The 13,923-nt window shown below is 40.4% G+C and overlaps 1 protein-coding gene across 3 annotated transcripts in view; it reads left to right on the top strand.

Moving 5' to 3' along the window:
- Window positions 1-13,923, top strand: part of LOC130068907 (polyunsaturated fatty acid lipoxygenase ALOX15B-like) — a 292,844-nt gene that overhangs the window by 275,432 nt on the left and 3,489 nt on the right. For all 3 annotated transcript variants that reach the window (XM_056232544.1, XM_056232543.1, XM_056232545.1), the window contains exons 5-11: window positions 3,214-3,317; window positions 5,367-5,536; window positions 5,649-5,792; window positions 6,086-6,289; window positions 10,082-10,168; window positions 10,341-10,510; window positions 11,318-11,439. In XM_056232544.1, the coding sequence (XP_056088519.1) occupies window positions 3,214-3,317; window positions 5,367-5,536; window positions 5,649-5,792; window positions 6,086-6,289; window positions 10,082-10,168; window positions 10,341-10,510; window positions 11,318-11,439 (1,001 nt within the window). The remainder of the gene's footprint in view (window positions 1-3,213; window positions 3,318-5,366; window positions 5,537-5,648; window positions 5,793-6,085; window positions 6,290-10,081; window positions 10,169-10,340; window positions 10,511-11,317; window positions 11,440-13,923) is intronic.

Below are 13,923 nucleotides of genomic sequence, written 5' to 3'. Positions count from 1 at the left end.
TGGATGTTGTCGCCTAGAGTTTTTTCTTCAAAATGATCTGAAAATCATCCTGCCTTATCATTCACATAAAACAATAGATTGGTTTAAATTTTTAAAATGACACTTTTTGTTTGGAAAGGCAATATGCGCAGGGGTGTGACCTGCTGTGATTCACACCTGAGAAGACAATGGGCCCGCATAATGAGCGCATAATGGGGCTGCATACTAATGACCCTTTCATTCAGGTGTGTCACTGAGCCACAAGAATGCAATGACAATACATATATATATATATATATATATATATATACATATATATATATATGCCTATATAATACAAAATTGGTTCACAGTTCCAATTATTTATTTATTTTTCAAATTGTGCTTGCAAATTGTATAATATCAAATGTAAAAATTTCTAGTAATTGTGCAGTTAATTATCATACTGTTTTTACAGAAAGTTTGGGAATGTATCCCAAATGTGTCACTAATAAAACACAATACAAATAATTTAAAGAGGAGGCTTATATTGAGCTTTTAAGATTTACCTAAGATTTATTTATATGTAGCCTACATATATTTTTGCTATTTTAATAAAAAGGTTACAATTACAACAACAATTAAAATTTTAACTATATTTCAAATGTAATCTTTCTTTGTATTATATACTAAAGTATACATTTTATCACATATTTCACAGTTGCGGATTAATTAGTTTGAATATAGCCTACAATCGAACAAACACTATAATAACATCTTAGCAAACAAGCTTATTTGATGTGGCAGTATTTTACAGTAAAAACGACATCTTGTCTTTCATATGTAACATCGTTTTTATGATTAGGACATATAAATGTTAATTTGCAGTTTAATACGTTGCTTATACAAAAATATTTTATTTCAACATATTTCAGTCGATTTTTACTCATCTCAGTATTGGAATATAGTTAGGTAAAAGCTGTTCATTCATTCACACACAAAAACGTGATTCAAACAGTCTTTTTGTTTACATACACTATTCCATATCGCGATTAGCACAAAGCACTTGAAAATAAAGAATGTACCTATTTCCTCGGCTGGATCCGTTGCTCCTCCAAATGAAACTACCTCTAGCCTACTTCTGAGGTAATTTTTTCCAGGATTATTATTAAGATAGTACTATTTTTCCTCACAGCGTCGTAAATCTGAGTCTCTTTCGGTGGGTTATCCAGCTGATGTGGGCGTGGATCGCCTCAGAGCGTTTGTGTTTGAATAGAGCGCGCGCTCCGTGGGCGTGGTCAAATTAACTTTAATGACCTGAGACGAGAACGACTATCATCTCTCTCTTTTCGTACAGATTACATAAAATGAGAAAATTTGTTTTTTATATAAATTACTTCATTTAAAAGAAGATAATTCAGGCTTCATGCCTGTGTGCCTGTATACTTGTTTGACTGAGTATTTGAATGGACTTCACTGACAGAGAGAACGCAGAACGCGCATCATGTTTATTTTTCTTTATTAGGCGAAAAGCACAACACTTTGTTCTTATTATGAGTTTCCACAAAAAAAAAATACAAACTTAACAGGATCGAATGATGTACAACACTTATATGTAAGATCAAAATCAACAGAGTAATTTGAGTCTCTTTTGCACTGATAAGGAAAAAAGTGAGCTGGTATCGCCGGCGAGACCGCCGACCCCAGAGGGTTAATATGAATCATGCGTGTCTCTAAATGAATGGCGCAAGAAGCATGATTTAATTTACAACACACACACACACACACACACACACATAATGATGCATAAACATCATCTACAGAGCCGCTTAGTCACTTCATGAGCTTTTTAGTGCTGAGAAAAGTTATCGTCATATCATAAACGCACAGAAACTCAAAGATCTCCACGGCAACCCGTCAAAATAAAAGTTCAGGTTTTCATAGCGCCTTAAATTTTTTATTTTTTGTTAAACTGTAAATAAATTGAATAAGTTTGATGATTTCAACTAATTAGAAATGCTTTTTGATTACTAAAATTTAATTTAAACATTAAAATAGAATCTTGAAGTTTTAAAAAATGTTTACATGATGCTGTTGGGTGCTCCCTGCACTTTTTAAGTTATTATTATTAATAACAGTTCTCAGATTCAAAGATTTGTTTAAAATCATTAAAGAAAGTATTTGTCAAAACCCTTTGTTATTCCTAATTTTGATATTAATTTGCATTTTTACCCCAGACATAGGCTATATATCGGTTCAAAATATCGGTTATCGGTCTACTTGATCTGTAATAATCGGTATCGGCATCGGCCCTGAAAATCACATATCGGTCGACCCCTAAATTGTATATTCTGCAACAAGTAAATAGCTCTATTGAAGATTATGCCTTACATTACTGTACTTCAACTGCCGCAAGCGGATGGAACGAGTGCTCGCTCCTCAGCACTTACCATCAAGGGCTCGAGCCTAAACTGCAGCAGCATCTCGCTGTATAAGTTCATCCAACTCTCCATCAAGAACACTCATTGTATGCAGGGCTGTACAGAACACCGACAGGGTCAGACAACTTACTAACTTACCTGCCAACCAGAGTATGTCAGCTCTCCAGAACCAGATGTGGAATACATGCAAGTTGAGTCCACTCGTCTACCCCAGGCTAAGCGGCAACGTCGGCTGACCCAAGGCTCCTGTCTGTACTGTACAGTTCCTATTCTCCAGCTCCAAGTCCTTCTCTCCGCCTCCTGTCTCCGGCGTTCCTCTCCCTCATCTCTGTGCTCGCCTCATATCACCCGGGACCTCGCCTCAACTGATGTGTGTGCAATCCATTCTCATCCCATATGGTTCCCTGGTTCAACCAAGACAGAAAAGACTGTGTGAGATAGTAATTGAATGTAATGGTAACTAAAGATTAATTCAGACAGTTCATAAGTAGTGGGCCCACTATACCAAGATTCACTATTTTACCATTATTATTTGGACAATGAACTATATAAATGTTTTCTGTTTGGATGGGTTAGCCTAAATAAGTTGTGTTGTCTGTTTTTTAGTAATAGATTGCAAAAAAATTGTTTGCATGGAAACGGATGGCATTAACAAAATAGCTTTGTTTTATCGAAGAGTAATAATATAATAGCTAATATAATAGTAATTACAAATATGCTCACAACTAAAGCTATGATGGATCATAGGTAGTAAATCAAGGTTAGTTCCACTCTTAATGTTTGAACTGTGTACCTGTGTATTCTGTGTGTGCAGGTTAGCTGCTCTGAAGCTAACTGGATTAGCTGACAGCAGAAGATCATGGGAAAGCATCAGCCAACTGGACACAATCCTTTGTGAAAACAAAAACAAAACCATTGGTACTCATCTTAAAAGAATGGAATGTTCAAAATGACTGTATTGTGTAGAAAATTAGCTCAAAAGATATTTATAATAAATCATAATGAATTATAATTACCTATAAATATTTGAATGTTTTAGAATTGACTGTAGCAGAATTAAAAGCATAATTATTTAATCAGTTCATCCAATGAACAAAGTATAATCAATGACCAATTCTAGGAGATTTATAGATTTTCTTTCTGGCCATGAAACAATAACCTTTTCCAAATAAAGTAAATAAAATACTAGCAGGGTAATAACTGTTAGGGGTACACAGTTAAAGACCCAGAACCAGATGTGATGAATGAAGACCCGGAGTCAGAGTTATAATAAATTAAAGAAAAGATTTACTGAAGATAGTTTGCAGTTTCATCAGCAGAAGTCAGCTTCAAGACTCTCACAGGAGTTTGCAAGGTCTAAGCGAAGTCATTGCTTATGGGTTGAATGATTCTCATTGGCTAAGAAATATATAAACAGTAATTTTCCACACATATACAGATAGACAGAAGCACATCTCCATCGATAATGAGCTGACACTCAGACCCTGAAATTACGGGAACGTCACTTTAAAAAAGTAATTAGTTATAGTTACTCACTACTTGTTCCAAAAAGTAACTGAGTTAGTAACTGAATTACTCTATAATAAAAGTAACTCGTTATCATGGAAAGTAACTATTTGCGTTACTGTTAAATAAAAAAAAGTTGAAATGAGTAGAACAGAAGTAGTGCTTATATCTCCACCTTGAAAATGCCAACTTTTCATCGGATTGCTCCTGACTCGCCATCTCTGCTGTGTGTCCCTGCTTGATATAGACTGTAACCACTGATGAACATATTCAGTTTTGGTGAGAGAAAAAAACTTTACGAATGCGGATTAGAACCCGTAACCTCTGACACGCTTGGCTAAATATCTACCACTAGACCATTAAAGAACTCAAATAAAGTCTGCGGATCGATGTATTTATTTGAGGCTGCACAGTTTGACAAGTTTGTAGCCAGCACTTCTGAATATGTACTTCCGAATGCGTCTCTGTCCCCAGCACATCTCAAACCAAACTGACGCCCGTGGTAACGCACCGCATTTAACGCCCGTTAACGTTAACTTAGATTACCCCGTTACTGAAAAAAAAAACGTCGTTACCTAACACCGTTCTTTTGAACGCCGTTATTCCAAACACTGGAAATTAGGCACGCCATGACCTTCCAGGTCGCAGATTTGGGTTGCTGAGCACCAGCACACAGTCTCGAAAACAATTCAATCAATCTCTAATAATGCCAGTGGTTTCTTAACCTGCAACCAAGAAGACTAACACACACACCGACACACAGCTTTTCCAAGGCTGGATTTGTCCAGGCTCCAACTATAAACAGGAGAGTCCTCTCAAAACATCAAGATAATGCGTTCTTTCTCTCAATAATTGCTAAACTTTTGTCTAACTGGAAAGTAAGGCTTTAACAAAGAAATGGTGTCTTAAACTATTGGCTTCAATGACCCCTATATGTTTTAACACGTTGAAGACCTTTCTCAAACACAAAACAAGTCCATATTTAATTTCTGGAAGCTGGGCTAAATGAGCAAGCACTGTTACTGCATTCAGATATCAAATACAGACATTAGAGAATACATGAAAAGTACATTTCAGCAATCACACTGGTAACTTCCATAACAAAGTAAAATCTCCAGAGAAGTCATTCAATATTTGATATTTAGAAGGAAACTTATTGATGAATACCTTGAATATAAGCACTCATTACAATCCACCCCCTTCATAGCATAGGTATAGCTAGATCAAGATGTTTAAGTGATCTTTTTTGTGAGTGGCAAACACAGTGTCTTGCTGAGATCGTTCAGGAGAGCAGAGGTGATAACGGTGTTTGAAAAGAACTGGTTTGAGGGCGATGACAACAGGTTAGAGGGGGAAGGTTTTATGATGTCTAGTGCATTTTGGATAAAGTCCATTCGTTACTATTGCAAATAAAGTACTGTCTGTACAGAAGCATATGTTCTGACAGAGCATGCTTTGCAGAATACATTCAGGAGCACTGGGATGAGGACGAGTTCTTTGGCTACCAGTTTCTGAATGGCCTCAATCCCATGATGATCCAGCTCTGCTCGACTCTGCCTGAGAATTTCCCCGTCACAGATGACATGGTCAAAGAGTCCCTAAGCGGCAGCAGCTTGGAGCAGGAGATGAAGGTACGTTACTTGCTACTGGCAATGATTTGGAATGACTGGGTCTGGTTTGCTTTGATTTTGTCTAATTTCCTGTGTTTCTTCATTATTTGGTGTGATCTGCACCCATACCCAGAAAGGGAACATCTTCCTGTCTGACTATAAGATGATGGACGGGCTGGTGGGAAATGTTGTCAGTGGCAGACAGCAGTATCTCACGGCTCCCCTGGTCCTGCTGTACTGCAACCCTCATGGCATGATGCTGCCCATCGCCATTCAGGTGTGTATATTGCACCTGTATTATTAAATTAAATACAGATGAATAAATATTGAAAGAGGAGGTAAATAAAAGAAACAAAGGAAATGTGATGTAAATGTAATGTACAATTGATGACTAGAATTTTTTTCTGAATGATTCAACATTAAATAAATGTCAATAGTTAGGACATTAAGACATAATCGCATGACATTATGAATTATGCCTTGGAAATTCTTTGTCATTTTCTTGAAAGTGAGTAAAATCATAACCCAGTTTGCACCATTTTCACGCATATTCAAATTGAATCTGCACAGTTAAGGCAAAAGCCCAGCAAAGACAATCCCATCTTCCTCCCGACGGATTCAAAGGCTGACTGGAAACTGGCCAAGATCTTCGTCCGAAACGCAGAGTTTGGCACTCACGAGGTGGACTTTCACCTGCTGAGGACTCACCTGCTGGCGGAGGTGTTCACCGTGGCCACGCTGCGCAATCTTCCCTCTCCACACCCTCTCCACAAGGTATTGAATCTGTCGTGCATGAGTTGGGTTGACGTGTGAACGGTGAGGGCTCATAGCAAAACAGTGGCATGTTCTAGATATTCACATCCACAGAGAGAGAGAGAGACAAAGAAAATAAATTACTTTATAATTAAAAATTCACAATGAGCTGATCATTTTGTACTATCCATAGTACCTCATTAAAACACCATACATCACAAAAGAAAACCACATTATTTGTAAGTCTGTAATAAGTAGGGTTGGGTATCGTTTGGGTTTTTTTCGATACCGGTGCCAAATCGATACATTTAAAATGCTACAGGTGCCTAAACCGATACTTTAAAAAAAGAGAGCCTCAAAACAATGGTGAATGACATTAAAACTTTTTTTTTTTTTTTTGAAAAAAATAATAAAAATAATAAAAGGAAAAATTCTTAATATATTAACATTTTAGACTTAGAGTAAATATATAAATATAAGTAGTCTAAATACAAAACACAACAGATTTACATAACAATTTCACAATAAAACCTAAGCCACATACGTAACCTTGGACGTTCTCCATACATCTATTAGTTGAAATTCATGCATATCTATTAACAGTGTGCTACTTGATTGACTATGAGGCTCTTCCCCATTTCTGTCCACTGTAAAATCTGTTGCGCAATTCCAGTCCCCTCCAATTACAAGACACACATTATCATCATACTTCTGGATGGCATTTCTTAATTTCAAAAGAATATCTTGTCGCTCAGGACCAGTATTGGGCAGGCACATGCACAGGTAGAGCTCAACCTATGTAGAGCACATGCCTTTTATGCCCTTACACTCCGAAGTGTCCTTTTTTTTTGGTGGCATTTTTTTATCTTCTTCAATAAATCAATGCTATTGGTCACCCTTTACGTCTGTCTGTCTGCTTTACAAATATTCAGCCAATTGAAAGATCTTAAAAAGAGCTTGTGTAAATCTTGTTCGATCCTCAAACTGTCAGTAAAGCTGATAACTCCGCCCCCTACGTCTGATAACTCCGCCCCCTACGTCTGATAACTCCACCCATCTGTCTGATAACCCCACCTCCTCTGTCTGATAACTCCACCCCTCTGTCTGATAACTCCGCCCCCTCTGTCTGATAACTCCGCCCCCTCTGTCTGATAACTCCACCCCCTCTGTCTGATAACTCCACCCCCTATGTCTGATAACTCCACCCCCTCTGTCTAATAACTCCGCCCCTATGTCTGATAACTCCACCCCTCTGTCTAATAACTCCACCCCCTCTGTCTGATAACTCCGCCCCCTCTGTCTGATAACTCCGCCCCCTCTGTCTTGGATGAACTGAAGTTCTGCAGCAGCCGCACAGCAGACAGCAGCTGAACGAAGTTTTTCAAGGGTAAACAAAGATCTTGTTTGAATAAGTACTAAACACTGTCTATAAAGGCCCATATTTTATTCATTTGATGTTTGACTGAGACATGTGGGACCTGAGAGAGAGTTCTAGGATTTGCAATATAGTCATAGCCATAGCATACACTTAAATAGCATGTGCATACAGTAGCATTTTATCTTTTATAAAATGAGATTTTGGCCAAATGTATTTTACAACAGGAAAAACTATGAATGTCTGGTTCCCCTAGTTAGAACAGGAAGATCCTTAATCAGCTCATTCCTACAGGGTTCATCTGAGCTTTCAGCAGAGTACAAACTTAAATAAAAAGCCACAGCAAGTATATGCATCTCCAGCGGATCTGAGGTGACATGTCCTTTATCATCCTTCAACGAGTACATCTGTTTTTGTTGGCCCTTTTTATGCTCCAGATTCAAAAAATGGCTTCTTTTAAAACAAACATGCTTGCATAATGTATTGTAATTGACGTGTATGTGAGAGGGTATTTGTAAATGAATGTTGAAGAATGAATGAAGGGTGTGACTCTTTTTCTTCTTCTTTTTTTGTGTTTTTTGTGCTGTTTTTGAGATGAATGATTTTATTAATATGTGTATCTGTTGACATCAGCCTGCCCAGGGACTACAGGTGAAAATTAGCACAAGTGCTATAACCTGGTAAAATGCATCTCTCCTCTTAAGGTTAATGTATATTTTGCATTGTCCCTGTTTAAAAAAAAAAAAAAAAAAAAAAAAAAAAGATTAAAGAAGTAGGTAGTAGGCTTCCCTACCAGAAGCCTACGATCAGTCAATGAGCGACGGCTCATGGTGCCATCACAGAGAGCCTCAAAATCACTCTCCAGAACATTCTCATTCACGGTACCATGCTGGTGGAATGATCTCCTGTCCCTCATCCGGAATGCAGAATCCCTGACAGCATTCAGAAGACAACTGAAAACTCATCTCTTCCGTGAGCACTTAACGTAAAAAAAAAAAAAAAAAAAAAAAAAAAACTTTCCTTTTCCTTTAAATCCTTGCTTATCTGGCTTATGCTACTCCGAGCAATGTCTGAACTTTGTATTTTGAGCACTTCTTGGGTTGTTATTGTCTCTTCATGATGACTCGCTTGGTTTAGTCCTCAGTTGTAAGTCGCTTTGGATAAAAGCGTCTGCTAAATGACTAAATGTAAATGTAGTAGGAGCATCCATGTCTTTTACAGTCAGAAAGCGGCTTCTTATGAGAGCTCCTTTAAGTCTTTAATTTAAAATTGAGCTTAGTTGATTTTTTTTTTCAAACGAGTTTTCTCCGCGATTCACACAGAAGGAAACGTCAAGATTATGCATGGGTGAAGTAAGAAACATAGATCTGACTTCTAAAAGAGAGTACATGTTTGAGTGCCGCATTTTTACACCCAAGGGGAATCATTTTTACGGGGCTCGCAATCTTCCCGAACCTCTGCAACTCTTTCGCAATCGCGTCATTCGATACGAACAGAGGCGCATTTGATATAGCGATTTTAGTTGCTGGAGCTGAATAATGGGCTAACAGCAACAAACGTTTCTTTAACCCATAACCCGCTCACAGTCAACTGATTTACCAGCGGTTCAGATTTCAAAAGTACCACAATCGCTTTATCCATACGTGATGCCCGACACTATGTTATCAAAACCGATCTGCTTCCTGATAACTACGAGCAGATCTTCCACTGTCACTCCAGGCTCTGGCACACACCTGCAACCATGCCGGAGTGACAGAGCCGACCCGGGAACAGACTCCATACCGGCATCTGTCTGACGCACGCAAACCATGCCTTTTCCTTCTCTGTCCTCTGCCTAAAACTAGAAAAGAACTACAGAGGGGAAAACATAAAAAACGAGAAGAAAATAGATAAAGCACGAAAAAGAAAACGCACTTGCTCTTAACAAACACTCAAGCTCCTCACGCATGCACCAGAGAGAGAGAGAGAATGATATGAGTTAAATAATGTATTTTAATGTATGACGGCAGGGGAGTTATTCAGCTGTAGTGAAAAAGCCTGCCTTTAAATATTTGCCTTTTGGAAAGCAGAACTGACTCATCTACAGCCTGTGGACACAGACTACACAGAACATTAGGTACATGAGGGGTCACTAATGTCTTTCTCAAACCCATTCATCTGCCTGTAATAATTCTCAAAAAATGGAATCATTCTGAAATTCATGTAGAAATAACTTGAAGCAATGGAATATATGGGAAAAATGTGAATGAGCCTGAGTCACCTACAAAAGACGGCTTGCAGGTATAGGTGCAGTTACACACACACACACACACACACACACAGTGCAATAACGCATGCACGCACTCGCTCAAGAAATCAAAATTCATCATTCACTCATATATTTTTATGTTCAAAGAATGCAGTGAATACAAATCTCTTACGTAATTTTCCTTCTGCAGCTCCTCTTTCCCCATATCCGATACACGCTCCAGATCAACATCATGGCCCGGAATCAGCTGATATCCAAGGATGGGGCCATTACCATGGTATGCATATGGCATGGTTAAAGAAGCACTAAAGTTTCAATCTTCAATTATAATCTAAATACACTTTTTGTTGAATTATTATGGGATTTGTGGTGCCAGAACTTAGTTTATACAGTAGCCTTTAACCTAACTTTATGTCATGTCTTCTCTCCGTTAATGATACTACTCTTAGTATGCAGGAGTAGGTGGAGAATCATTGGAAAAGTTGCTGAAGCGTGCCACTGCTTCCCTAACCTACAGTGCCCTCTGTCTTCCCGATAACATCTCTGAGAGAGGCCTGGAGACTGTGCCACACTACTACTACAGAGATGACGGGATCAAACTGTGGAATATCATCAACAAGTATGACCACCATTGGAGTTTAGTCTAGTGTTTTATTGATAGGCATCATCCTTTCTACTCTCTCTCTCACTCTGTGTGTGTGTGTGCGTGTGTGTGTGTGTGTGTGTGTGTGAGTGTGTGTACATGTTCTTCTATCCCGGTGTGTGTGTACATGTTCTTCTATCCCGGTGTGTGTGTACATGTTCTTCTATCCCGGTGTGTGTGTACATATTCTTCTATCCTGGTGGGGACTGCAACCTAAATGCACACAGATTCATGGGGACTCGTATCACCATGAAGACCTAAATTGAGGTCCACATCAGGAAACAAGCTTATAAATTACACAGAACAAGTTTTTTCGAAAATGTAAAAATGCAGAAAATTTTCTGTAAGGGGTAGGTTTAGGGGTAGGGTTAGTGTAAGGTTAGAAATATAAAGCTTGAACAGAATAAAAACCATTGCTTCTATGGAGAGTCCCCAACAAAGTTAGTAAACTAGACGTGTGTGTGTGTGTGTGTGTGTGTGTGTGTGTGTGTGTGTGTGTGTGTGTGTGTGTGTGTGTGTGTGTGTGTGTGTTACATAATACATCCAGTTTTTAGGGCTGAACTAATACATCCTGATGAACTTTATGATTCATATTTCAACAAATACAGTGTCAATTATACAAGTTCATGAGTTTAGTCAGTAAGCACATGCTGTACATGTGCTGTGTTTTAAGTCGCTTTGAATACATTCCTGCTTAAGAAATAAATGCAAAGCAAATCTACAAAAAAGTAATGCTGTAAATATGTAAACCTGAAAAACATCTGAATGTGATGTTTCTTACAGGTTTGCTGCAGCTTTCTTGTCACACTACTATCAATGTGATGCACACGTGCAGAAGGACACAGAGCTGCAGCGTTGGATCAGTGAGATATTCACCAAAGGCTTCCTGGGAAGAGATTCCTCAGGTCTGTTATCAGTCTGTTATCAGGGCTGTTGCAGTTGAAGAAACTGCAAGTGTGATTTCTGGTGTAATAAAGTGTGAGCTTTATTTAACAAGACCAATGAGTTTGCATTTCCAAAGAAATTGTTGCCATATCAGGTCATTTAATCCAACAAAGGTTCCCTTTTTTGTGTTCAGCTCAGTATTTGCACAGCATATCATAGACATATTTGTTTTGAGGCACAACATCTTTTGTATACACTATTGTAATACACTGTTTTATGGAAAATAATTTAACCAGGTCAATAGTCAAAACTAGTTTTTAGTTTATGGCTTAACTCTCCATTTCAGTGTGTGCATGTGTGCGTGAGTGTGTCCCACATCACACATCCACTTATATCATGAATGAATAAGCCAGGAGAAGAATGTCTCGGTTACATATGGTAACCCTCATTCCCTGATGGAGTGAACGGAGATGCCACGTCGAAACCAACGAATAGGAATCTTGCTAGAGAGGCCAAACTTCGAGTGAAACTAAATAAGCCAATGCACATTGGCGTGCAATCAAATGCATCAGCTGTTCAGCGACACTGCGTGGGTATATAATGAGCAGCAGGTGCAATTGCACTTCAGTTTTTTGCTTCGGAGCCAAGCCTGATAAGCTGGCCACCCTTGTGGGCAGCAGCAGATTTGGCGATGGGACTTGGCGTCTCTCTTCCCTCCTTCAGGGAACGAGGGTTACCATATGTAACCGAGACGTTCCTCTTCAGTCAGTCAGTCAACGCCAAGTCGAGACCGACGAATAGGAATCCCTACCTGCTGCACCCCATCCAGCGCCCTGTGCAAGCCTCTACCCCTTCTTGCCTGGAAGAACGATAGGAGAGGGCTTACGCAGAGTATGCCTGTCACTGTTATTCCGTGATAATCCACACAGTGAAATTTTTTAATAACACTGGGAAAGCGTGCCCTTTCTATGGGAAAGGGGGATGCTGCAGAAGCCACATTCTTCCCTGAAGGAGTTATGTGGGGAATACATATAGACTAGCCCAAAGGTTGTACTGCGTATGAATACTGGGTGACTTAGCCCAAGGAAAAGACACAGGCTTCGATTAGGAGCAGATGTGGAAGAATACACACATGGGATACCCGTAGGGTCACACATATGGGACCCATCCTAGACCCGGTTCTCAAGGATTCAATGGATAAAGGCATGGCACCGGGCACTCCGCCATGTCCAGGCAGAGGGTGTTGGAGGACGCAACAGGCTTTTCACTATGGAGCAATAAGGGTGCACAGTAAGGTGCAGCAAGCTGACAGAGCTAGGTCTCTCAGTGCTTCTACCCATTTAGGGTTAGAACACGGGAGGAGACTGGCTCTACAAGTAGGCTATAATATCAAGTGAACGTGTTAGGTGTCGCCCAGCCCGCAGCTCTAAAGATATCTGTTAGCAAGGAGCCACGTGTCAACGCCCAGGAGGATGCAACGCCTCTCATGGAGTGAGCATGCAACCTGAGAGAGCAGGGCACGCCTTGTGCTTGGTAAGCCAAGGTGATGGCATCCACTATCCAGTGGGTCATCCTCTGCTTGGAGACAGTCTTTCCCTTCAGCTGGCTTCCATAACAGATAAAGAGCTGGTCTGAGGTCCTGAGACTTTGAGTTCTGTCCACATACAGACGCAGAGCGTGAACGGAACAGAGCAAAGCTAGGGCTGGGTCTGCCTCTTCCAGGGGCAGTGCTTGCAGGTTCACCAACTAGTCCCTGAAGGACCTCTACTACAAGAAGGAAAGCATGGACCCTATCGAACATCTTCGGGGGTCCTCTCGGCGAGAAGAACACCACTCGATGAACAGGTTCCACTTCAAAGTGTACGCACGTCTCGTAGACTGCGCCCGCGTAGAAGTGAGGGTGTTAAGAACCTCTGGGGGTAAGTCACCTAGAACCTATGTGTCCCAACCAGGGACCACACATGGAGTTTCCAGAGGTCTGGACGCGGGTGCCATAGGGTGCCCCGTCTCAGAGTCAGAAGGTCCTTTCCTCAGAGGAATGGGACTGTCACGAGGAGCATGAGTCCTGCGAACCAGGACCGGGTGGGCCAATAGGGAGCCACCAGAAGGACCTGTTCCTCGTCCTCCCTGACTTTGCACAGGGTCTGTGCAAGAAGGCTCACTGGGGGAAACGCATATTTGCAGCTGAGTGCCAGTGCGTCCGTGCCAAGTATTCCCTGAAAGTACGTGTCCTTCAGGTCGATCGCTGCAAACCAATCTCGGGGAGCATTTCTCTTCGTGAGCATTTTGAACGGTAGTTTGTGGAGACTCCGCTTCAAAACTTGCAGGTCAAAGAACGGTCGTAACCCACCCCTTTTCTTGGGTACAATGAAGTAGGGACTGTAGTACCCTGACCTGATGTCGGCTGGAGGGACCGGGTCTATCGCGTCCTTCGCCAGTAGGACTACGATCTCCGCCCACAAGACATGGGCATCGGCTGCTGTCACTGTAGTGGAGCGGATGGC

The sequence above is a fragment of the Rhinichthys klamathensis genome, unplaced genomic scaffold, assembly GCF_029890125.1.
Source record: "Rhinichthys klamathensis goyatoka isolate OS25496 unplaced genomic scaffold, OSU_Roscu_1.1 h1tg000347l_1, whole genome shotgun sequence".
Classification (NCBI taxonomy): Eukaryota; Metazoa; Chordata; class Actinopteri; order Cypriniformes; family Leuciscidae; genus Rhinichthys; species Rhinichthys klamathensis.
Note: the sequence above shows the minus strand (reverse complement) of the source record. Positions and strands in the feature narration are given on the sequence as shown.